We start from the raw sequence: 27099 nt of genomic DNA on the forward strand, positions 1-27099 counted from the left end.
ACTTTTATTACTGCTACTGCTGTCACTACTAATACTATTCCCCTTCTACCTGAAATGTTCTTCCCTTCTTTTCCAGCAATGTTTATAGACACTTACTCCTGTAGGTCCACTTACCCTGATAAAAACCTGCACTGGCTACCATAAGCAGAGAAGCTTTCAATGACTGGTGATAAGGAAGAAACCCCTGGTAGTCCATTTCCTTTCTCCATTTACCTTGTAAATGCTGTGGATGGATGTGGCTGTTCACAAGGGTTGCTATAGGAATTTGATGGATGCATGGGCATTGGTCAGAAAAGGGTGAAATCCTGACTTTGTTTTACATGAGTGCCAATGTAAGAGTGGGCAAGTGTTTGTGCATGCGCTTGTATGTGTAGCTACCCTCAAGCTTTACAACCTTGCATAGCTAAACAGTTATGCTGAACCATGTGCTGTGGCAGAGAAAATGTATCTTAGTGGAAATCTGACAATATGTTCAGTTTGCAAATAACCACCTAATATAAAAAAATCATGCAGTTAAGTGTTATTTTATATACAAAATCAATAAATCAGAGTTATGTGAAGCAGTTTAATTTCATATTTGTAATCCTTTTAGAATGTTGTACCATATACTTTATCTTATATCTCAAGTACTACATGTTACAGTGATAGTAGTAGTGTTCCTGCACACCTTTTGATATGTGTGACAATTATAAATGTTGTGAATTTCTAGCAGCACATTATTTTGACGTTCTGATTGTTTAAAAATATTTCTATGTGATTGCTTAATTCTAAAATTAGCTATATGTAAATTGCATGAAACAGCCGTAGATATTTTATAATTGCACTACAATGCATGCCCATACATATGTATTATCGAAGAAGAGTACAATTTTTTTAAACAGCTAACAGTGATCTGGTATTATTCTCATGTGATTTATAAATGACTGTGCAGTATTACAAAGTTGTTACAAACAACAACTGCCTATCCACACTGTGCCGGCACATTTATATTTAATTTATTTTCAATTCAACATACTATTTTAGGCATGGGTACAGATAAGATAGGTATAAATGAAAAGGTAGGGACTGCATATTTTGGTTGAAATACGTAATAAAAAGATGGAAATAAAAGGGGAATGGAAGGGGAGACATTAGGACGGAATCAAAGCAATAAGTTGTGTACTGATTTTGAATCACGTAGTTTATCTTGATGTGTCTTGAGGTTAGCTGGATAATTTGTTAACGACAGATTTCTTTAATCAAGTTGCTAGCCACTACACACTTTTATAGATTGATAGGTTTTGAAAGTCAGAATAAATCCTTATCATTACTCACTCTCATAGTGTGCCCTCTGCCCCCAGGAGAGGTAAACAAGTCAGGATGGGGATGCATTTATGGTTGCCAATCCAAGTGTGAAGGTTTGCCATAAAGGAAGCAAGGGTGTCACTCTCTTTATGTAACAGAATACTATCCCAGATGTGGGAAAGCACCAAGTAATAGTTATCCTTTCAGCATGGCTTATTTGAGTGTTTGTGGTGCCATTTGTTTTGCAGAGGTGCAGGGGATCACGGAGGGTGTATCATTAATAGCACAAAATGCTGGACAGAAATCACTGCACTAGAGTCTATACCAGACTGAAGGTCTTTAGTCCGGCGATCTTGTTAGTTAGGAACCTCTTGGGTCTTTCTAGCTGTGTGATGTGTTTGACTAGATGCATACCTAAAGGGACATTATATTTCATAATTAGTTTGAGGACAGAGTACAGAGGAATGAAAACTTCTTTTGAATTCAGTGAGATATCTTTACTTATTAATTGGGCTAGACAGCAGGATTTCCTGACTGCTCTTGCAACGTGACAGTCAAAAGATTGAGTTGTCTGTTAATGCGCTGAGAACTCTAATGAGCATATACTGTACTGGGATGTTGTCTGTAATGTGAGCTAAAAGTGACAATGTTAGACATTTTGCATTTAAGTTGTCCATTTCTAATGCACCATTGAATTGTATGACTGGCCCTTGCTGTAGTAGTGTCATATCAGCTGATGAGTGAATGACAATACCCAGCTTGCAGTCATTGTCTTGTTTAGTTAGCCATATGTCTGAGTTAATGGTTTGGAGGAGTAATATGCATATACTGAGCAGCAGGGCTCGTAGTATTGAGCCCTGAGGAATGCCTTTTTGCTTCTTGAGGTGGCACCTGCTATTTTAACTACATGGGTTCTGTCAGCCAATTTTCTACCCATCTTATAACACAAGAGTCTATTTTAGGTATTCTCAGTTTGTTGTTCTAGCATGGACAGTAATGTCAAAGATCTTGTCCAGAACCATGTACGTTATATGAACTGCATGTCTGCTGTCTACAACTTCACTGATTTTCTCAAAGAAGTTTATTAAGTTAAGTGACTTGACTTTCTTTTGACGAACCATATTTTTACAAGTTTACATCATTAAGATTCTTTGTCAGAGCTATAAAATCAGATACAATGTATTGCATGGCTTTGCAAATTCAGCTTGTTAGGCTGATGGACGTGTACTTACTGAGATCTAAGATGGAGCTCACTGTATGGATTGTCATAATGACGGCCATTTTTCATACCTCAAGCACTTACTCTGTGCTTAAGCTGAACAGTTTTAGGAGGAGGTTGAGAGAGGGCGTTGTTTACCATTAGTCTACAAGGTAAATCAGCAGGACCCATAGAGACATGCCTCTTAACTGTCTCTGATTTTCAGGGATGCCCCTGATTTTGATACAAATTTTAGTTCTGTCCCTCTTAATCCCCTTTAGCACTGGTGCCTTTTGAACAAAAGTGGTGAATTACGCTTAATAAATAATGACAATAATTAAGAGCTGAAGAATTATTTTACTCCAAGAAATGTATATTAATTCACATACTGTAATTCCGTTAGTGCCTTAAGTTAATAGAACTAATATTTTAAAAGTGTCCCTGATTGTCCCAGATTTTTCCTGGATTTGTCCCTGATTCTGTAGAGATTTGTCCCTGATTGGTTGAGAGCTATGCATAGAGATGGCTGTAGTCAGGACACGTAATATAATCTTGGATGGAGGGAGTGACTTTTTTTTTTTTTTTTGGCAGAGCTTGTAGCTAGGTCAATTGGCACCCTGGACAGCCCCCCTATAGGCAGCCTCCCTCAGAGCTGCAGAGATGAAGATCAGTCTTCAAGCCAAAGAGCTGTTATGTTTCTCCTCAGTAATGACTGCAGATACTGATGTCCTTCAAGGATGCATCTGCAGTCATCACATATGGGTTGTCCTGCCTCAGGCAGCCCTTTGGTCGGCCAGATTCCAAAGTCTGGGTCCGGTGTCAGCTGACGTCGCCCCTTCCCCGACGTCAGAGCGCCTGGGGTATAAAAGCGTCAGCCGATGCCATCTTCCCCAGTCTTTCTTGCCGTGTGGTGCCCGAAGCAGAAGCAGTTTGCAAGTGCCGGTCGGCCAGCTCCTGTAATTCATCTACCGAAGACTTCAAAAGCTAAGTACCCCGTTGGGGACTCTTTCTTGCCTCAGCCGATGTCAGATAAAGTTAATAATTGTTTAACTTGTGGGAAACAAATACCTCATAAGGATTTCCACTGTTACTGCCTCCCCTGCCTAGGCCCAGACCACGACGTCTCGGCCTGTTCAGCCTGTGCTTCCTTCAACCGACGCACCCTTAGACGTCGGGCGGAGTTCGCAGAGGAATTTTTTGGGGCTAGTTTTTCATACAAAATTCTGTCGGAGACTCCAACTTCACATTTGATAAAGAAACGGAAGGACAAGGACCGACACACGTGGGCCGCGGTTTCGGCTGAAACCATGGCCAGGCCTACCGCGAGTGTCTCTGTCTCGGCTGAAACCGAGTCCTTGGTACTTCCGACACCCGAAACCACTCAACCGACAACCTCGGCCCCGGAGGCCCCTGCTGAGTCGGTTATTGAATCCCCTTCAGAAACTGGTGTCTTGGAAACTTCCGACACCATTCCTCTAGACAAAACTACTCCAGCACGTGGTGCAGCTAGGCCTCCTGCATCCATGTCCATAAAGGCATTCGCCAGGGCTAAAGTTGCTAAACATACAAAAGCTATGCCTCCCAGGGTTATTCCTCAGGGACCCTCTACAAGTTCACAGATTCTTACTTTAGCAGAGGATCTTATTTCCTTGATTAGGGGATCTCAACCTCATCCAGACAGGGGCTCTCAACCTCCTCTAGACAAAAGGCCCAGGGTTGAGCCCTCTGATCCCTCACTCCTCAGAGGAGGCCTCTGATGGCTCTGCTCTCTCTCGGACTACCAGGAGGAGGCTTTTTCGGCCTATGAGGATTCTGATGCAGAGGAATCCATCCCCTCGGCCTCCCCTCCTGAAGAGCTATCCTTCGGTGAGACCCTTCACACTATGAGAGAGCATTTCAAATGGCAGGGCCAGGAATTTTCTGATTCCAGGAAAAGATTAAGAACTTTTCTGCATTTACCTCAGCATAGACCTTTGGCTATTCCTCCTGTTTTGAATGTCATTGATGATGTGTACTCTGAGTCTAGCATAACCCCTGACACTCTTCCCCCGGCCCCTTTAAACCCTATAGGTACTACAGGGTCCCGGACTCGCATCATTTTCTTTACAAGGCCCACTCTGCTGATCCAGAAACTATTTCCCAGGGCCCTAAAGGGGTTGCAGCTGCCACCTCTAAAAATCCACTCCCTTCTGAAAGGGAGTCCAGGGCTTTAGAGAGATGGGGTAAAAAAGTGTATACTTCTGCTACTCTTTCTATGAGGGCATTAAATTGTCAATTTCATATGATACAGTACCAATAGTATTTGTTAGATGAATTGCATAAGAAACTGTCTTCTCCTGAACCCCTAGATCGCAAATCACTACAGGATCTGGTACATAACTCCCAGCAGGTTAGTAACCATTTCTTACAATGTGGTTATGATGCATTGGAAGCTTCATGTAGGTCAGCTATGACAGGTGCAGTCATACGTAGGCATGCTTGGCTGAAGGAACAATTTCTGCCAGACCATGTTAAAACTAGGCTTCTGGATGCTCCCCTGGAAAAGCAAAAGTTATTTGGCTCCACTGCTCAGGAGGTCTTAAAGAAGGTTGAGGAAAAGGCAAAATCTGTACAAACAGTTAAAGATTTTCTACAAGTCCAACCACCAAGATTCAGCAGAAATTGGCCTGCCAAGAATTGGTCCTTTCCGGACACAGAAAGATTTCAGAGAGGCAAGAACAGGCGTGCCAGAGGTAGAGGGCAAGCTAGAGGCTCCTACAGAGGGCGTCAATGGCAGCCTCCCAACCAGAGAGGTAGTGCAGGGCCTACAACTGCTGCACAAGGACAGACTCAATGACTTTGCTTTGACTCCGCCAACCAGGGCTCAATTAGAAGCACCTTTGGGCGGAAAGCTTTCTTTATTCTCGGACAATTGGCACACTATTACAAGAGACAAATGGACACTGCAAATAATAGACAGAGGATACAGGTTCCATTTTCACACATTGCCAAAAGAAAAGGCATGCCAGACCTGCCACCAAATCAAAGGGCAGAGGCTTTGAAACAAATCTCCAACTTAATGCAAATGAAAGCTATAGAAAAGGTTCCTCTTTCAGAACAAGGCCAAGGATTTTATTCCAGACTATTCCTTGTTCCAAGAAAAGAAAATCAATGGAGGCCTATTCTCGACTTGTCCGCACTGAATACTTATCTCATTGTGCCAAAATTCAAAATGCTGACTCTACAGCAACTCCTTCCCATGCTGGGCAAGGGGTCTTGGCTGGTGACTCTAGACCACAAGGAGGCATACCTGCATGTCCCTATCAGACAAAGTTGCAGAAGACACCTCAGATTTCTTGCAGGCTCAGAGCATTATCAATTCTCAGCATTGCCCTTTGGCTTATCTACTGCGCCCAGAGTATTCACGAAATGCCTGGCATCAGTAATTGCACACTGCAGACTTCAGGGGATTCAAATATACCAATATCTGGACGACTGCCTTATACAAGCAGACTTATGCCATCCACCTACTGCAGGCATTGGGATATACAGTCAACTTTCACAAATCAAGACTTGTTCCATCCCAAAGAATAACTTTTCTGGGTGCGGATTTAGACACAACCACCCAAATGGCTTTTCTCACAGAAGAAAAACAAAGACAACTACCGGATTATTTCAAGAATCTGACAAGACAAACTCAGCTGACTGCAAGGAAAATCCTGCAGGCCCTGGGTTACATGGCATCTTGCATTCTTCTCATTCCCCAAGCAAGGCTGCATATGAGGAAATTACAATGGTACCTAAGGAGTTTATGGACTCAGCACAGCCACAGCTTAGAAACTTTGATCCCACTCATTCCATGTCTCCAAAAGGAATTTCTGTGGTGGGCTCAAGCAAGCCAATCAAACAGGGGTCTGCCCTTCAGCAAGCCAATAGCCAGCCAAACTATTACAATGGACGCTTCAGACCACGGTTGGGGAGCACACATGGAGGGCAGATGTATTCAAGGACTATGGTCACAAAAGGAGCTACACATGCACATAAACCAAAAGGAAATGCTGGCAGTGATGCATGCAGTTGAAGCCTTCAAACTCTTTCTGCATCAAGGCCACCTGCTAATAAGGACAGACAACACCACAGTTATGTGGTACATAAGCAAGGAGGCACCCATTCCTACCCTCTTTGCAGACTGGCAATGACTCTATGGGAACTTTCCTTGAAACTCAATATAGACCTGCAATCCCAGTTTGTGCCAGGAAAAGACAATATACTGGCGGACAGCTTAAGCAGAAATATCATGGATGCACACGAATGGATGTTGCACCCAGACATCTTCCTACAGATAACACAATTATGGGGAAGGTCAGACATAGATCTTTTTGCCTCCCCCCACAATCATCAGCTGAAGAAATTATGCTCAAGGACATACCACCCACAAGCATGGAAAGTGGACGCCCTATCTTTCAGCTGGAGAACCCTAACAGTTTATGCATTTCCACCTCTTCCATTAATGACCAAGGTCTTACTATCAGGACAGAGCAGCCAAAAGTGATTCTGATAGCTCCGGACTGGCCAAGACAGCACTAGTACCCACTGTTAAAGAGCATGTCACACACGAAACCATGGCCTCTTCCTCAGTGGCCACTTCTCCTGACACAGCACAATTACAAAACTCTGCATTCCAACCTGAAAACCTTGCGACTAACAGCCTGGAAAATACCTTGACTCCTCCTCAGGATAAGCTATCCAAGAGAGTGAAGGATATCATCATGGAAGCTCACAGGCCTTCCACAAGAAAGGCATATTCAGCAAAATGGAAAAGATTTCACATTTGGAACACCACAAAGGGCCTAGATGTGACAGTGATGAACATGCCACATATCCTGGAATACTTGGCAGAAATGCTCCACAATGGCCTGTCTTACTCTTCCATTAAAATTCATGCTTCGGCAATTTCAGCAGAGTACAATACTGATCCACCTGTTTTTTCTCATCCTCTCCCAAGACAGTTTCTAAGAGGAATTAAAAACATCAATCCTCCAAGGAAACCTCCAGTGCCTACTTGGGACCTTAACTTCGTGTTGGAAAAACTAACTCTGCCTCCCTTTGAACCAGCAGCATCTGCAGAACTACAGTTCCTGTCTTGGAAGACCGCCTTCCTTCTGGCTATAACCTCAGCAAGAAGAGTATCTGAGTTACAGGCCCTCATGGCGGTACAGCCATTTCTTATTTTTCATCAGGACAGAGTCTCATTGAGAACCAATCCTTCATTTATGCCAAAGGTGGTATCCAGGGTCTCATTAAACCAATCTATTCACCTGCCTATCTTCTTTCCAAATCCACAAAACAAAGGGGAGAAACTTCTGCACACCCTGGACATACACAGACAGTTGCGCTACTACTTGGACAGAACGAAAAGCTACAGAAAAACTGACCAGTTGTTGATAGCATATGCTGCTGGTGCACAAGGAAAAGCAATTTCCAAACAGACAATTTCAAAATGGATAGGGAATTGCATTCGTTTCTGTTATTCCTTCCATGGAAAAACTGTGCCAGCTAACATTAGACCTCATTCCACCAGAGCCACAGCCACCTCCACAGCCTTCTTAAGAGGGGTGGCTACCAAGGACATTTTAGAAGCTGCTACATAGAGCTCCATGCATACATTTTCCAAGCATTACAATTTACCTTTATATTCCAGATCCAGAGCAGGCTTTGCTACGACAGTCCTGCAGGGCATTTTAGCTACACCATCCTTTACATAGATCCTCCACCCCCAGATTGGCTATGGTATTCTACCCATATGTGATGACTGCAGATGCATCCTTGAAGGACATAGTACAGTTTTGTACCTACCATAAATGTAGATGTCCGATAGGTATGCATCTGCAGTCAGGTTTACCCTCCCTCCTTCCCCTCTTTGGTATTTATTGGGTACTTTTCCCTCTCATAGCTAGCTGGGGTTATCTATTATGGTGTATTTGTTGCATATATATATATATATATATATATATATATATATATATATATATATATATTTCTGTGCATGTTTGGAATTTATTGCATTTATCCAAATTTAGCCTTCCTTTGAGGGCACCTGGCATCTGGGGCAAGAAACACTGAGGAAGATGGCATCGGCTGACGCTTTTATACCCCAGGCGCTTTGACGTCGGGGAAGGGGCGACATCAGCCGACGCCGGACCCAAACTTTGGAATCCGGCCGACCGAGGGGCTGCCTGAGGCAGGACAACCCATATGTGATGACTGCAGATGCATACCTATCGGACATCTACATTTATGGTAGGTACAAAACTGTACTTTCTCATGCCCTGCCACTGAAAAAAAGTGATTGCATCACACGGACCAGTTGGCACATCTTCAAAAGTGGTGAAAATAGCTTGCAGCCAGGACAGCCTCCATCCCACCCAACCCTAACTATGCTTTAATTTCTGCTATAAATTTGGAAAAAATTTGTCTAAAAGTATATTATCAAACTTTCGCGATTATAGTAGGTAATACCTTTAAAAATTATTTCAAGGCATTGCTGAGTGTTAGTCCTTAATTATTAATTATCTCATGTAATTAAAGAAGTGTTATCATCCGTGGCCTCAGATAATTTAAGTTCTGTTATGATCTTCGTTATGGCAACTTTCACATTTTTGTTGAGCTTTTTGACAGGTTCTTTAATGTGGGTAGATTTTGATTTTTAATGGGCCTTGATTAGAATTTTCTTATTAATATAGCTAATTACTGCTGGCATTTCACCAAGATAGTTTATTTTTATGTTCTGTGATATGTTTGTTGCTGATTGGGACAGCTATTTTATTCTATTTTTTAGATGGGAGTAAGATTCAGTGATGTAAATAAAAGAGAGGACAGCTGAGGCTCCATGGAGACCAGAAATTATGCATTTGAAATTTTGAAGACTCATCACATACTTTAAGTCCTTGGATTCAGATGTGCTCATTGTGGTGAACTTCAATACATTAATGTTGTTACTCTGGCCATGGTAGAGTGTTCGAATATATTGTAAGCTCTAGCCTAGCTTTTCTGATTATAAAGGATGAATGTCACTTTGTGGACCACCTCCCATATTGTTTCACAGGGGCTTGCTTGTGCTTCATGTTGTTATGTGTGAGACTGGATCTGTGGGACTATTTGCCATGATGTATCACATGCTTTGTGTTGAACACTAGCACTGGTGGGTTTGAATGCTGGGATTGGCTGCCATGATGTGATAGAGAATGCCATCATTGGCACACTGGGACTTGCCACAGTGCTGCCTTGTGAGTGAAGTGTTGTGGTTGTACAGTGACTTATTGCAGGGGAGCACCGTAACCAAAAGGCAGTCTCTATGATGTTACCAAAATTGTGATGTGCTGCAATGCTGACTTAAGGCGTCTGCATTTTAGTTGGGGGGAGGGGTGCAGTATGAATGTAACTGTAATGTAGTGCTCTGGCATGACCAATATCTTTTATGAGGAGGTGTGCAGTACGGCTTCTGAGTGTGTACAGTTTGTGAATTCCTGGCTATAGCGCTGGATGGATTTCTGTCGTCGTAAAGATTTGGAGATGGTGGTCATCATCTGCTCATTTTAGACTTAAGACCTTTCTTAAAGCAATTGCTGTGCTACCGCTTGCCCCAGCTGAGGGAGGAGATTAGTAGTAAAGACTTGCTGGAGCTATTTTAAATCTGAAGTAAGCCCAGATGTGAGGATTTATTTTGTAATGGAGTTCTTTGTCAACAGTACACAGTGCAGCTATATGTTGCACATAATTCTGTCATATTCAGTTGGCATTTCACTGCCTCATTTGTCAAAAGTGCACACTAAAATATTTGATCAAACACACAAAAATATGATAAACACACAAAGTTCTGAAACCTGATTGCAGTTTCCAAGGAAGTAGGCGAGATAGAGAGGATTACTGAGGCATGCCTTTTTTCATTTTTCTCTTTAACTCACGATTTTGGTTGCTTTTCTAAGCGTATATTTGAAAATGAAATCCTCTGTACTGTATGATATGCAAATTAGTAATTATTATCAACATCCACATGATCTCTTATGTTGGATTTGATTAATCAGGGAATTGTTAAATAAGTTGTGCATCATATTTTGCGGTAACCAAAAGGTGTTTAGTCTGTCAAACCCTTTAAAGTCATTTTGTTAAAATTAAAAATGTCAGTTTCACCAGTTAAAATAATCTTATGTTCTGCAGCTTGGCCATAATCTATGGTGTGTTTTCTGCCTCAAACATCTTTGCACCTTCAGTGGTAGCAGTATTAGGAGCACGGCTTTCTTTGTTCATCAGTGGGCTATTCTACAGGTAAGCAACTATTCCTCGTTTTCTAAATGTGAAGATGTAATTTCATCTGTGATCAGTTACGGCTGAACTGCTTGCAGAAGGGTTGCTTGAACATTTGTATTCTTTTATGTTGTTTTAGTCAGTACAGTTAACACTTGCTTATCCACTTTTCAGCATCATATTTATGCTAAATGGGAGAATTATACCAACACTTCATGGTAATAGTGGCATGAAAAAATGTGTATAATTCCCCAATTTAGCATACTGGTGCATGGTCATTCCCACTTTTATAGATTGCTAGTTTACTTCATTCACTATTTTTGTGTGGTTTTTCTACAGGTTTTCATTGAATAAACATGTTTTTGGACCTGTAAACATGAAAACTGTCATGACAGGTTTTTCTTTTTTTTTTTTTCTTTTTTTTAACTGCAAAGTACTGACATTTATTCTGAGCTGTAAATTTTTTTTTTGTGAAATAATTTTTTCTGACTTTTTTTTTTAGCGTAAATAACTTAGTTTTTATACACACTAATCCATATTCGATATGATTAGACATATATTTATAGTGTTCTAGTTGGATAATGTTTATGGTTAGATAGCTGTGTTTTTTCTTATATCAGTCTAGTTAACATCTTTTTACTTATCTGCCTATGTATATGATTTTAGTTCTTGTCACATACCTGATGAAGGCTTTGTTGCATTAGCTGAAACCGATTTTAGTATTTTTATATGTATGTAATGTTTTTGTTAATACTTGATGTGGGAATGTGGGCTGCAAATGGATAGGTAGTGTTTTTCTTAACTAGGATTTAGTTTGACATAATCAGTAGTAGTATGTGGGGTTGGGTACTTGGTGTTCTAAAATGCACTTTTTTGGCACTGTTTATATATGCCTTGAATAGGCTGGTTTAAAATGTAATCAATTCATATATTTTCCACATGTAGGTGTTAAGTCTATATAAGCTGATCTGTTTAACACTGTAAAATATTTTTGCTTTTTGTTATTGAGGATTGCTTGTCTGTGACGAATAAAGGCTTGTTGCTTTGGAACACTACCTGGTTTTCATGATTTTTGAGAATTATTGTGACTGAGCTCATCAACAAAGTTTTAAGACCCCTAGTTTTCGGCTTTATTTTTCATAATTACTAAAATTATTCACTTGGAGTTATCGCATTTCAAAATGTTTACATTACCTTTACTTGTTGTTCTATCTTTGCCCTTGACCTCTTTGTTGCAGAATTGTTTTTTTTTTTTGTAAGGGACCCATCTCGAGCCTTGCTGTTTTTGCTGACTCATTGTTTGTCCACTGCATCATACCCATTGTTGAAATCTCGCTGATCTCCTCACAGCCTCTCTTCCTAAAGGGTCTTCCTCTCAATCACATTATAGCCATTGTCGATACCACTCTGAAGATTGTTGCCATAGTCCTTATTATCTAAACTCTTATGTTGCACTGGTTAAATACACTTATACTTGTAATTCAAAACATTACGCACCAATTTTTTGTCCTTCCTGGTTTTAATGTCATGGCATTTGTAATTGATATTATTAAACATGTCTACATAAGTATTCTTACAACTTTTTTCAAACAAGAGGTCTGTTGTAATTGACTTAGTACTTGTTTCTGTTTCTTTCTTCATTTTCTCTGTTTGTCTAATATTATCCTTATCTAGAATTTTCATAAAGGCACAGCCCTGTAAATTAAAAACTCAGTCAATTCTTGTTGAGAAGCTAAGAGCCTTCTACCATCCTGTTTAGGAATCTCCATAATCTCAACCTTTGGTAACTGGTTTCTGTTAATACTTTACCTGAAGAAAAGGTTGTCAAGCTGTAATGATTTATATTTCATTAACTTAAGTTACCCAGATGAAAGCTTAAACTTGAAATTCTGTTTCACACTGGCTTGCATTTCTGTTGACATAATGGACTGTTCAAACCTCTGTTCCCATTTAGTTGCTTACTTGTCCACAGGGTGCATTCACTACTGCAACATCTAACCTCACTTTCTTTAGCCTGCTGGCTATTCACTTGCTGATTATCTTTCATCTCAGTTCGGTGTTGCTGACAGCTTTGACACATTTCCTAAAACTTGGGTTAGCTGTTGTATCAAAAGCTTTAAGTTCCCCAGTCAACGGAGCATATTACATACTGTTCATATTGTTATCAATGGTTGAACAGTTTCCCTCAAACATCTCCTGTGGCATCTCATTGACCATTAAAAAGCAACCAATAAACAAATAAAACAGTCACACTGTCTATAGAAAAAACAAATTTCAAAATTACTGCAGGTACACAGCAAAACACTCACAGTGCTACTTCAAGATAAAAATGCCACATTGAGTCTGTGCTTTAACAGACTGTCAGGAGACTTAACTGTACTTTTAAATGGAAATACGCTTTTTTCATTTCCGTTTTAAACGTTGTTTAAAGTAATTGAAAAACATTTTTTTCTGTGGAGAAATTGTTTTACTTTTGAGGGCTGACAAAGTGTTTAATGTTTTAAAGTGCTTTTTGCTATGTTTTTGTGTGAAAAAAAGTGACTCGTACTGCTTATTTTCCCAGGAAAGAGGCACCATTTTCAGTTTGACCATGGAACAAACTACATGGCCAGGCCTTCTTCCAGCCACAAAAAGAAAAAGGTTAAACAAAGCCTTTGCCACCAAAGTAGACTAACAATTTGCCTCAGCTGCAGGTCGGTGAGTCATTTGTGACCATAGCTTGTTCCTCAGACCACTCATCTTTTATCCTGGATCCCTCTGGTGTAGCACCTGTAGCCAGTATGGACCAGGGTTAGCCATGTCCTTTGTGGCTGTTGGGGGTATCCTCAGTGGGCAAGAGACAGCCATTCATGTCAGAAACTCATTGTCATGTGTCTTCCCCCTCCACAAACAGGGTCTGCATTGCCTTCTACTTTTTCCACAGCCTCCTCCCCAGTGAACAAGGACAAGAAACAAAAAGAAAAACAAAAGGGCAGGGAAAAAGACAGAGAGTGAGAGCGAAAGTTAAAGAAAGAAAAAAAGGGAAGGAGAAACTGAAACACAAAGAAAAATTGGCGTTGGAATGATATAGGAAGCATTCTCTGGATCTGGCTTTGTTACCCAAGTCTGATCCTGTAGTTCTTTGGTGGTCTGAGCTGACAGTCTCTCATATCAGTCCATCTCCTTCTAAGTCCCAGTTCTCCCTGGACCCATTGAGCCTGAGACTGTTTACGCATCCTCCAGACCACTGCTGGTGGGTTTGTTGGATAAGGTCCAACCTAAAATTGAGTGTCTATTTGTCTTTATCTACTCGAGTTGGATATTTTATTAACTGGGAGAAGCCATGTAAATTTATGAAATTTGTGGGACTGATGTAATGGCATTGGCTGCATGTTTTATACCCCTGAGAACCTGACGTCATGGAAGAAGGGACAGCAACTGACGCAGGACCCAAGACTTTGTTAATCAGGCCGACTGAGGGCAACCTGCCAGCAGATTACTCAAATGTAATGACTGAATACACTTGAACATCTACATTTATGGTAAGTGTACACAACTGTACTGTCCCTCCTTTCCTGAACTTCATGAAAAAAAAAAACTCTCTTTCACTTCATTTGCATATAATGAGGTGGAACAAAATTCCAATGGATTGGTTTCAAGTTTCCATTTTGTGCATGACGTTTGAATGGTTTATCAAGGAATTTAATCTCTTTGAGAATTTTTTACGAAGGGAAGAGCTTTCAAGATACTTGGAAGTAAACAGGCATGACAACTTATTACTGTTTACTTGCTTGGTACTTCTGATTGGATGAGTGTGCAACTTGATTTGCATATAATGATTTGTACTCAAAAAGGCAGGAAACAGAAGTGTCTGGATCCTTATATGCAAATAGGGTGGAGCAATGCCATAATGGATTGGTTGAAAGTAATTTCTTTGTGTATACGGATTGGATGGTTACATAGAGGCATACTATTTAAAATGAATGTCAGTCCCACTTTTGCATTACGATCTGAAGAAGATTTTTATCGAAAGCGCTTATCGTGTGGATATTAAGGGACTTTTATCTGACTTTGTTATTTTTATTTTGTTTGTTTGTTTTATTAAACAGAGATTGAGTTTTGGACTAACATCTGCTTGTGGATTTCATTGGATTTAAAGAAGCCATTTTAGGTGAACCTACTGTCTTTGTTTTTCATTTTTCCTTTTTTGAGACAGTTCACCACAGCTTTGGGGGAATTTTGTTTTTATTGAACACAAGAGAACTTGGATCTTCTGATAAGCTCCTTCTACAGGTAATTAAGACCAACAACTACCATGGAGACTCTCTGTACTTCAATAGTATCTCCAGGGTATGGAACGTGTGACCCCCCCCTATCAATACGAACCACTGCTAACCCCCAAATATTTAAAACACTGCTCACGTCCCACCTATCCAAATCATGCCTCTGCTCCTGTCTTAATAATATTACTATTCATAATTTCTCCTAATATCTACTGTACTAATGATTTATTTTTAGGTACTACACTGCTAAGCTACCTTCCATCTTTTACTCTTACTCACCCCATTATCTCTGTTTTTTGTTCTGCTACCTTCCATCTTTTACTCTTACTTGCCGATTATCTTTGTTTTTTTCTTCTTTTATACACTAACAGTTTTATTAGTTTACTATCTAATAAGATCTTTTACTTTCAATAGTTTCTACACAATATAATGCTATCTTTTAACATGTCCTTGAATACTCTTCAGCCATAGGACCTAGCATTTTTTTCTAAAATATTGACTGATACCTTATGAAATCTTGGACAAATATGTTCTCCATTTGTTTTTTGCTCTTATACTATGTACTAAGTGTGAACATTTTTTTCTTTTTATTTTAACTTATGTTAGTATTTTTAATCTATGATTACATTCCCCTTTATTTGCTATCTTTTACCATAATTGTGATTTCATATGTCTGTATTTTAAAGATGTTATGAATTTAATGTAACTTGGGTTTTTCCCCCCGGGCTTCCGCTGAAAATGGGTTAACCACCCAGTTGGACTATCCTGGTAAACAAATATAAAATAAATCTTTGTCAGAGTTGACAATCTGGGCTAATTTTGCTCCTCCTGCTTCCGTTCCTGTTTTGGCTCCGATATCTTTGGACCCCCAAAACACTCTGAGCTGAAACTTCTTGGCTGGGCTTCGGGGGATGGGTTGAGACTGAAGTTGTCAGAGCTGCCTCTTCCCCTTGACATGATAGCTTGGCACAACGGTCAGCTTTGGAGTCAAGAATCGTGGGTTCTGAGTTTTTTTTCCCCTGAGGATAGGAGGAGGTCTATGGAGCTAATGGTGTTCTCAGCTTTCAAGGCTTTTGAAAGAGTACTATCAATAACAGGGGAGAAGGCACATCCATTTAGTTCGGTTCCATTTGACCCCCGTCAGGAATCTGCTTGTACCTCCTATCTTCCTGTGAGACGGGGACTGTCATTACCACTGGCTTCTCAAACTGTATGCTGTATTAGCTCCCAGTGTAGTTTACATCCTTCTGACCTCCCACTGGAACCAGTTCATAAAAAATAGATGTGCAAGTGAAAGCATGTAGACTGTTCTCCAGACACAGACTTAGAAGACAAAGGCTCCCCTAGATCTCCCTCAGAAGACTTCACCTTTGGTGAGATCCTTGAATTGATGAAACAAAGAGGGGAATGGTCCACAGATAATCCTTCACTAGATAAGTCTGTGTTCCTGGATGCCTTTGTTTCTGTTTCAACATTCTCCTGAGTGGTACTACCTATTGATCCACTCATTGATCTCATGGCTGAGTGAGCATGGAAAGACTCTGATGTGTTGGAACTCATTCCCAAAAAAAAAAAAAAAAAAAAAAAAAAAAGGATTTTAACACCACCAAAAGAGGGAAAGCATTGGAGCAAAGGTTCATCAGTGCATGTGATTGTGGTAGCAGCAGCCACAATAAGGGAACTGTTGGAGAAAAGTTCCTCTGTACTTCACTATAACAGGGTGTCTAGGATGATGGAACATTTTGGTAAAGGAACATGCACTTCAGTGACTTTTGTACTTACAGAGCTGAATTACTTAGCCTCCATCACCAGGTTTCTGAGAGACTTGACCAAGGGGCTTTCCAAGTGCCTCTTGGCTAACCTGCCTATGAATGTTAAGAAGACCATGGACTGTCAGCTTTCTACCCTCCAGTCTACTTCCAGTGTAGCCATGTGACTGCTTTCTAACGCCGTTAATGGAATGGCCACAGCAGCAGGCTGTCGCATCACCATCCATTGACACACCTGGATGCATCTTTGTAATTTTGCAGAAAACTGTAAGACTTTTGTCAATGCCTCCTTTGGATCCACTTTATTTGGGCGAGAAATGAAAGACACACTAACCTGGAGTCAGGAAGATAAGACTCTCTGGCTGGTAGAAAAAATGTGGTTCTGAAAGTCACAGAGCCCTTATAAGGGCAATCCTGGTGACAGACCTTCTTGTGGTAGAGGAGGAGGCAACTACAATGGACATAGTTGCAGAGGCAGAGGTGGACTGCACACCCAGGGCATTCATGGTCCCTTCACAGAGAACCCCTTTCATCACCTCTGAAGGCTTTCCTGACTGCTGTACTCTGGAGGCAGTTGTTTCTGCATCCACAAGCCTGGCAAAAGATAGCAATGGATTCTTGGGTGCTAAACATAATTTCCATAGGCTATTCCATACCATTTTCCATTCCTCCTATAAAGACAAAAAAAAAGATGTTATGTGATCCTATCTCGCCTACATTCTGACTGATGGGTTCGGAGCCGATCCCTCGGCTCCGACTCGGCACGCTTATGCCAAAGAGCGAAGTCTCTTATTGGCTGAGCTTATTATATCCCAGGATGCACCACTACCAGTCCCCCAGATCTTGTTTGCCGCTAACTAGCGAAGACGTGGTCTCGAGCTGGCTGAGCTGAGTAGTATTTAACTTACTTTTTTCTGTCAGAAATTTGCTGTTCTTATCATAAAAAGCTGTTTTAACGGCTACTCTGTACTTTTGTGTGTGATTGGAGTTTTTTAGTGAAAATCTTGTAGTGTGATTGGGCGTTGGTTCTGATTCAGGCCTCCTTCATCTGTAGGGCCTTTCCCGGTCAGTCAACCCCTCTCAAACCCTTGGGGTTTTAAGATCCCCGTGAGTTAATTGTTGTTAGCCGGATTGTTACCTAATCGGCAGTTGTAAACTGATTTTCGTAGTGTCAGTTAAGACATTATAGTGTTGTTTTTGCTGTCAGAGATTTTACTGCATTATTGTTATAATGTCTCAGAATCCTAGGCCTTCGGGCTTTAAAAAATGCACCAAATGTAATTTTAAAATGTCAATCACAGATGACCACTCTCTCTGTGTTTATTGTTTGGGTGCAAAACATTTACAAGAGTCATGCAGTGTGTGTCACGCTTTTTCCTCGAGGGTCCTCCAGGAGAGGAAAAATAAACTCATTCTTAAAGGCTTAATAAAACCCTCCTTTGAAGAAGCTTTAGCATCCTCTCCTTCTCCGCTAAAGAAAAGGCGTCGGCTCCGACCAGTCCGTCGGATCCGACCGCCAAAAGACATAGGCAGGCTTCTCCTTCGGCTCCAAGGACTTGGAGCCGAGGGCGAAGTTGCCTCGATGCCACCAGTCTCGACTCCTCTGGCCGGAGCCGATGGCTGGGGCATCGAGAGGCGGGTCACCGTCGGCTCCACTGGTCTCGGAGCCGACAAAGGTTGCCCGCTCAGACACTTCCTCCTCGGCGCCGAAGTCCTCCTCGGCACCGATGGAAACTAGTGTGGTATTCCTTGGCGCCGATAGTCATCGAGTCGCCTCGGAGCCGGTCCCCTAGCCCTTTGGGGCCGTTGGAGAGGCCATCTCAAACCCGTTCAGTATCCTCTAGGTCATCGAGGATGTCAGATTCGGATATAGACAGGGTGCTCCAAAGACTGTTCCAGTCCCCAGTCTTTCAAAAATTTGTTACGGCTCCGACCCAGTTGGCTTCGGAGCCGATGGCCCATGCCCATGTCATTGCTATTCCTCCTCCGACCACTTCGGCTACGTCGGAGCAGGTGCTGTTGGAGCCGGTGGAGATCTTAGGGTCGGCTCCGACCCTTACTCCAACCCTGGCCTTCGGGTCCGAGTTTGGTACACGGACTTCTTCGGCTGGACCTGGGGGGGATGTTTCGGGACCTATGCTATCGGTTCCGAGCCTCCCTCTCGGTGCTTCGGCTGCGGGACTTCTGCCTGCTATCATGGCTCCGGAGACCGGACACTCCCAGGATTCTGGGGGTCCGGCTTTCAGAGCTATGAGGAGTGCCTTGGCCAAGTCTTCTTCGGCCATCTCTCCGGCTTTACCGGCACCTTCCCTGGGCGTGGAGACTGGGTCTTTGGCAGTTCCCCTGTCCGTAGGCAGCGGAGCCCCTGGGCCTGAGGTTACCCCCATTGGGGTTCCTCCTCCTGAGGGTTCTTCAGAGTTGTCTTCAGAGGAACCCCCAAGGAAGAGATCGTGCAAGAGGAAGCACGTGGACTCCCCCGAGTCTATTACATCTGACACTGATCTTGATGATGCGGAGGGGTCCCGAAGTCGTCCTCGGATGATGTCTCATTTGCAGACATCTTAGAGATCCTCAAACAACGAGGCGGCTGGATATCCAAACCCCCCTCTGCTGATGAGTCAGTGCTCCTCAAGGCCTTTGGGGCTCAGCCTTCCGCCTCCTGGGTGTCTCCGCCCTTCGACGAGCTCCTGGATTTAGTTTGTCGAAGGGCGTGGGAACATCCAGATACCGTGGAACCAGTCCCTTCTCGTCCTAACAAATTTTTGTCTGCCCCACCCGAGAAGGAGTTCCTGACTAAAGGCGTGGCTGTAGATGCCATGGTGGTGGCATCTGCTACACAACAGGACGTGGCAGAGGCTTCAACGTCCGTCCATCCTCCTAATAAGGAGTCTAGGAGCATGGACCGGTACGGAAAGTGCACCCTGACTTCAGCGGCCTTTACTTTAAGGTCCCTGAATTATTTGGCACATTTTACAAGGCTTCAGAGGGATCTGGTCAAGGAGCTGTCAGATTCCTCTCGGTAACCTACCTGAGCAGCTAGCCCAGTCGGTTAGCTCTCAGTTGGCTATCCTTACGTCAATTTCTAACTCGTCCATGAGGCTCATTTCATATGTGGCCGAAGGGGCGGGTAGAGCGGCAGGCACAGGCGTGGCTCTACGGTGACAAGCCTGGCTCCGTTTGTGTCAGTTTGCGGAGGCCTTCACGTCTTCCTTCGCCGACGCTCCCTTTGATGGGTCCTCTTTGTTTGGACCTAAGGTTAAAGACACCCTTACCCGCTGTGAGCAAGAGGGAAAAACTTTATCTGCCGTAGGTGCCCGTTATTCCACTCCCTTTCGGCCTTATCCCAAGGCTAAAGGAGGAGGGAAGATGTGGTTCCGTAAATCACGTAAGTTTTTTCCTCAACAGCAGGAAGATTCCCCTTCCAGAGGCAGAGGACGGGGAAATTTTTCTGGGAGACGCCGTCCCAGAGGCGGCAGAGGGCCCCGCAATTCTGGAGACCGTGAGTCCTTTCGTGGCTCTTCAGCCTCCCACACCTCATGAGGGATTGCCCGGCTGTGCTGCTCCGGAGCCAGTCGGGTGCCGTTTTGCCAAGCACCTAAAAGCCTGGGAGTCAATCACTCAGGACAGATGGGTGCTTCGGATCATTGCCGGAGGTTACACCATCCCATTCACATGCTCACCCCCACCGTCCAAAAAAATCCCGGACCCACCACCCAGTCAAAGGGAAATTTCAGCCGCAGAAGCTTTAAAGCTGCTGGAAAAAGGAGTCATCCAACCGGTCCCCACAGACCAGATTGGATCCGGAAATTACTCAAGGTTCTTTTTAGTGCCAAAAAAGACAGGGGACCTGAGACCAATATTGGATCTCAGCAGACTAAACCAATCCGTCACGAAATCCAAATTCCGAATGGTCATGTTACAATCCATTCTCCCATTGTTGGAGAAGGATGTTTGGATGTGCTCCATAGACCTCAAGGACGCCTATTATCACATACCGATACATCAGGTGTCCAGGAGGTATCTGCGCTTCAGCCTGGGAGACAGTCATTTCCAATTTTGTGCACTGCCCTTTGGTCTCACCACAGCCCCCAGGGTGTTCACCAAGTGCTTGGCAGTAGTGACTGCTCACCTGAGGAGTCTTGGATTCCAAGTGTTTCCCTATCTGGACGACTGGCTCCTGACTGCCACCACCAGGCATCTACTAATGGACAACCTCAAAGCCACCATCTCCCTGGGTGCTACCCTGGGAATTGCATTCAATTGGTCAAAGTCTGTCTTGCTGCCCTCACAGCGCATAAGGTTCATAGGAGCAGAGATAGACTCAAAATTGATGCGTGTTTTTCTTCCTACCGAAAGGATCCAAACTTTACAAGGCCAAGTTCAAGCCCTGATTTCAAGATCCAAAGCCCCAGCCAGGATGGTCCTACAAGTTTTAGGTTCGATGTCTGCCACGGTTCTTCTAGTTCCTCTGGCAAGATTGCACATGAGGATTCTTCAGTGGCTATTGTCAACTCAATGGTCCTTTCAGGATCTTCCCCTCAATCACCCCATTATGATTACAGAAACATGCAAGCGGGACCTTCGCTGGTGGCTTCAGACATCCAATCTAAATCAGGGAAGCCCTTTTGTTGTTCCCTCTCCAGTGGTCACCCTGATGACAGATGCCTCCCAGACAGGGTGGGGGGGCATTGTCTGGGCAGGTTAGTTCAGGGCTCCTGGTTTCCAGACGAAACTTTTCTCCACATCAATGTATTGGAGATGAGGGCTGTACTTCTGTCCCTACAGGCCTTACACAAGTTTCTCCCTCAGGGCATAATCGCCATTCACACAGACAACATGTCGGTGGTCTGGTATCTAAACAAACAAGGAGGGACCAGATCTTACCCCCTTTGCAGAGAGGCCATGAGGGTGTGGGAATGGGCTGTAGCTACCAGCCGTTTCTTGGTAGCGACCCACATTCCGGGGAAATCAAATATATTGGCAGACAGATTAAGCAGAACAATTCTCTCTCCTCACGAGTGGTCCCTAAACGAAACAGTAGCAGCTCAGGTTTTCAGGAAATGGGGGACGCCGTGCTGCGACCTGTTTGCAACACCACAAAATACAAAGTGCAAAAGGTTCTTCTCCTTGACTCCACATCAAGGGGAAGCAGCTATGGATGCTCTAGCACAACCTTGGCCAACAGGGCTACTTTATGCCTTTCCTCCGATTCCACTTCTCTCCAAAGTCATTCAAAAAGCTTCTCAATTGGGGTCCACAATGATACTAATTGCTCCATACTGGCCTCGTCAGGTATGGTTCCCCTACCTGAAGAAACATGCGGTGGACAATCCTTGGACTTTAGATCTAACTCCGGATCTGCTAATTCATCAGTCGGGACGACAGCATCAGTCCCTTCACTCCTTGAAGTTGACAGCTTGGCTCCTCCACTTCCGACTTTAGTCAGAAGTCACACATTAGACCCGGAAGTTATTCACATTTTATCTTCAGCCCACAAACCCACCACTAAGAAATTGTATCTCAGTAAGTGGAAGAGGTTTGCTATCTGGGCTCAACTCAGGGGCTTAGACCCTATCACTGCTCCAATCCCAGAGGTTTTGAAATTCTTAACATCCCTGTTTAATCAAGGATCTTCTGTCTCTACTATTAAAGTCCAACTAGCGGCTATCTCTAAATTCCACGAATCCATGGATCCTCCATTGATGAGCAGCAGACTATGCAAAACTTTCATTAAAGGTGCGGGCCTGTTAAGACCCCCAGTTTTTCATCCTGCCCCTCCGTGGGATCTTGATTTGGTGCTTCGTGCATTAACATCTTCCCCTTTCGAACCGGCTGCTACATGTGAGTTAAAATATCTGTCTTGGAAAACTGCCTTCTTAGTTGCAATTACTTCTGCAAGAAGAGTTTCAGAGCTTCAAGCCCTGTCTATTAAACCACCGTACTTGATTTTCCACAAGGATAGAGTATCACTTAGACCTAATCCATCCTTTGTCCCAAAGGTCTGTTCTAATCTCTATCTCCAACAATCTCTAGAGCTACCAGTTTTCTTCCCAAAATTCTCCAATGAAGCAGAATACACTCTCCATAAATTGGATGTTCACAGGCAATTGCGCTTCTATTTAGACAGGACTCAGCAATTTCGTAAGTCAGACCAGTTGTTTGTGTCCTTCTCGGACAATAAATTGGGTCAAACCATCACAAAAGCTACTATCTCCAAATGGATTAGAGATTGTATAACTCAGGCTTATTCTTCTTCGAATAAGCAACTTACAACATCTATCAAAGCTCACTCTACCAGAGCTATGGCGACTTCTATAGCTTTTCATTCCAAGCTCGCTATATCGGAGATTTGTGCTGCGGCTACTTGGTCCAATCCGCACACTTTCATTTCCCACTATAAATTGGATGTGGCATCTAAAGGGCGAGCATCATTTGGTTCCACGGTACTCAGGAGTGTTTTCCAGTGAGCCACCCAGGATTCAGGTGCTAGGGACGCTGTCCCATCAGTCAGAATGTAGGCGAGATAGGATCACATAACATCTTTTAGTTATGTACTCACCATAACTTCAGATGTTTGGGATCCATCTCGCCTACATTCCTAATACCCACCCTCCTTCCCCCTGCCTTGGAGATCAGAAGAGATTGAACGGTTTTGAGTTCTACTGTTTTTGTCTTGTCTCATCTGACGATGTTATATAATCAGTGCGTGCATGTGTGCATGTATGCGGACAAACTAGATCTGGGGGACTGGTAGTGGTGCATCCTGGGATATAATAAGCTCAGCCAATAAGAGACTTCGCTCTTTGGCATAAGCGTGCCTAGTCGGAGCCGAGGGATCGGCTCCGAACCCATCAGTCAGAATGTAGGCGAGATGGATCCCAAACATCTGAAGTTATGGTGAGTACATAACTAAAAGTTCCTGATGTTCCACCTAGTTAATGGGAGCTCACAGCAGAATTTTCTAAGCTGCTAGAAAGAGTCATCCAACCACTCCCTGAAGACCAGTTAGCGCCCGGAGTCTATTTAATTTTCTTTTTAGTAACCAAGAAAACAGGGGACCTCAGACTCATCTTGGATCTGAGTCACTAAAACTAATATGAGAAGCAGACAAAATTCTGTATGATCACAATTCAGTCCATTTTGCCTGTTCTGGGGAAGGAAGATAGGATGTGCTCTGTAAATCTCAGGGACACTTACTGTCATGCAAAGACAGAGAAGCGTTGGAGGAGATTCCTCAATTTCTGGCTGGAGACCAAGCATTATCAGTTCAGAGCCCTCCTTTCCTTATCAACTCAGCCCCCCAGGATGTTTACCTAGATGATGGTGGTGGTAGCATGTCTTTGCCAGCTGGGGATCCACATTTTCCCTTGCCTTGAGGACTGGCTTCTAACCACTACTTCAAGCGATCAGTTATCAAACCATTTGGACCTTCTACTCCAACTGATACAAGATCTAGCAATCAAATTCAATCCACCCAAAAGTCGTCTTACCCCCTGCTGAACAAGTAGAATTTATCAGACGTCACCTGGATTCACAATTATAGATCACCAAGCTTCCCCACTCCAAGGTACTATTCCTGAACCTCACAGCCAGCCAAGTACTCAATCACCCTACTCCTCTGATGAGATTAATTATTTGCCTATTACGTCTAATGACTTCTACAACCCTCATGGTTCCAATAGCCAGATTTTACATGAGAGTTCTTCATTGAACCTAGTGGTGTAGTGGTCCCAAAACATTCATTAGTTGCATATAAAAATTAGTCTGACTTGAATCTGAAGACAACACATCTCCTGGTAGATGATATCCCCTTCAATAACAAAAGGGTATCCATTTCCGATGGATCCACCTAGTAACCATGGACTCTTCCCTTCCAGGGTGTGTCTGTGCGTGTCTTGTGTCTGTGCGTGTCTTGTGTCTGTGCGTGTCTTGTGTCTGTGCGTGTCTTGTGTCTGTGTGTGTCTTGTGTCTGTGCATGACTTTGTGTGTGTGTTTCTAAGGGAACAGGGGTCAGTCTTCACATCAATATCTTGGAGATGAGGGCAGTCCTCCTAGCATTGCAAGTATTCCAGGATGTCCTCCCAAAGGATGTGATTCTTCTTACAGTTAGACTGTTGCATCAACAAATAGGGAGGGACATGCTCCTATCCCTTATGTCAAGATGCCATGAGAGTTTGGCAATGAACAATGTCTTTTCATCTATTTCTGATAGCAATGTACATACCAGGGATGTCCAGTGCTCTGTTGGACAAATTGACAGAACTGTCTAAATGACTCATGAGTGGTCCTTCAATCCAGCAATGATAACCATGATTTTTCATTGCTAGGGCCAAACTTTCTGCAATATCTTTGCATCCTACCTGAACAACAAATGCAGTTAGTTTCTCCTAATCCCTCCACAGTGCCAGACACTGGGTACGCTCTAGTCCCCAGTTGTCCCCAGGTCTCCTGTATGGCTTTCCTAATTTGCTGTTAATGAGCATATTCATACAGAAAGCAAGCATATGCAAGGCCAGAGTGATCCTCATTGCTCCCTTTTGGCCCCAACAAATGTGATTACGCTTCCTATGGCCTCTACTAGTATATCCACCATGGATGTTGGATCATTAACCAAACCTATTGTCATAAATGTCCAGCATACCTTTTGCAGACCAAAAATCCAATGGATGGCTGGATGGGAAACAGAAAATATACCCTGGGATCCCACCTATGTACATGCTGGACAGAGAAAACAGGTGCCGACTTTGTAGGAACATGGGTGAAATTCTTGGCTAGGCTTATAAGGGCCTCCGGGCCAATAGCCTAGTATCATACTATGAACCTATAAAATTTACCATAGCAAATAGAAATGATTTTCCATTTGAGCTGTGGAAAAAGGTGTGGATCGTTTCTCAGCTCCTATTATTTCTATTTTAGAATTCTTGTATGAACAGTGGCTATAATTACTCCACTGTCAAAGTGCAAATCGCTGCTATCTCTAGTTTCCATATAGGGCAGAATGACAGTTCTGTAGCTTCCTTAAGAGTTTTTAAGGCTTTTTTGAAAATAAACTTTCTCCTGCAACCATCTGTCATGGATCCAGTACCCCTCTAGGATATTACTATCAGTGTTACAAGCATTAACTCTCAACCACCTTTTGAACCAGCAGCATCAGTTGATTTGAAGTTCATCTCTTGTAAAATGATTTTGCTGGTAGCTGTCATTACAAGCCAGATTGGATATTAGAGATGCAAACACTTTCCTGTAAACCTCCCAATCTAGTATTAAATAAAGACAGCGTTTTCTTGAGAACTAACGCATCTTCCTTTCCTAAGGTGGAATTCGGGACTAATGTAAATCAGTCTGTACGTCTTCCAGTCTTTATCCACAAATACTCAAAGGGGAATGTATTTCACACATGTTGAATGTTCATTGTCAACTTAGATTCTGTCCTCATTGGACCAAGCAATTCAGAAAGTCTGATCAATTGTTTGTTGCCTTTTCATAACCTAAATTAGGCAAAGCAGTTTCTAAGGTTACTTTTTCGAGATGGTTATCTGACTGCATTTACTCTGTTTTTGATAAAAAAAGGCTTGTCTCTACAATATGAACCTAAGGTGAGTGACTACGTCAACAGCTTTTTCTAGCAGACTACCTATTGCTATTTGTGCTGCAGCAACTTTAACTGTTCACACTTTTTATCTCACTGCAAACTGGATGCACATTCCAGATCACACTCTTCCTTTGATTCCATCTTTCTCAAGAATTGCCTTCCTTAATACCACCCAGTTATGACAGCTTGAGAATCTCTCCCATGGTTGAATTGGATGAAAATAGACAACATTGGGTAACAGAGGTTATGTACTTGCCATAATGATAGATCTATATTGTCTGATTTTCATCCAGTTCATCCTCCCTCCTTCCTGCCCCCTTCCACATTGACACAAATAGGCTTCTGGTGACCGGGTAGTTCTTTGCCACACCTGTCTGTGAACAGTCCTACCTGGCTGTCTTCAATTCTTACCTTTTTACTTGCATGCTAGGTTTAGTCTTGAATTCAATTGTTATAAAGTATTTACTGGGGCAAAGTCAATCTGAGGTACAAAGGCAGAGTGGAGGGAATTATATATAGGGGATGGCAAGATTGGATCCAGCAACCCATGGTTGAACCAGACGAAAGTCAGACAACATGGATCTATCTTTATGGTATTTACATAACTTTCTTTTTGTGAGAAAAAGTCTAACCTTAAAATAATGCAGATCTGAAGTAGTTACTTCATTTGCTCTGCAACCTGTGGGTATTGGATCCGAGCCGGCAGCTTTC

The 27099-nt window shown here is 42.8% G+C and overlaps 1 protein-coding gene across 3 annotated transcripts in view; it reads left to right on the forward strand.

Moving 5' to 3' along the window:
- The window catches only part of MFSD11 (major facilitator superfamily domain containing 11), a 2028489-nt gene that overhangs the window by 487398 nt on the left and 1513992 nt on the right, over positions 1-27099 (forward strand). For all 3 annotated transcript variants that reach the window (XM_044090491.1, XM_044090492.1, XM_044090493.1), the window contains exon 4: positions 10679-10786. In XM_044090491.1, coding sequence (XP_043946426.1) covers positions 10679-10786 — 108 coding nt within the window. The remainder of the gene's footprint in view (positions 1-10678; positions 10787-27099) is intronic.

The sequence above is a fragment of the Protopterus annectens genome, chromosome 12.part0 (assembly GCF_019279795.1).
Source record: "Protopterus annectens isolate FY-2018-M chromosome 12.part0, PAN1.0, whole genome shotgun sequence".
Taxonomy (NCBI): domain Eukaryota; kingdom Metazoa; phylum Chordata; order Ceratodontiformes; family Protopteridae; genus Protopterus; species Protopterus annectens.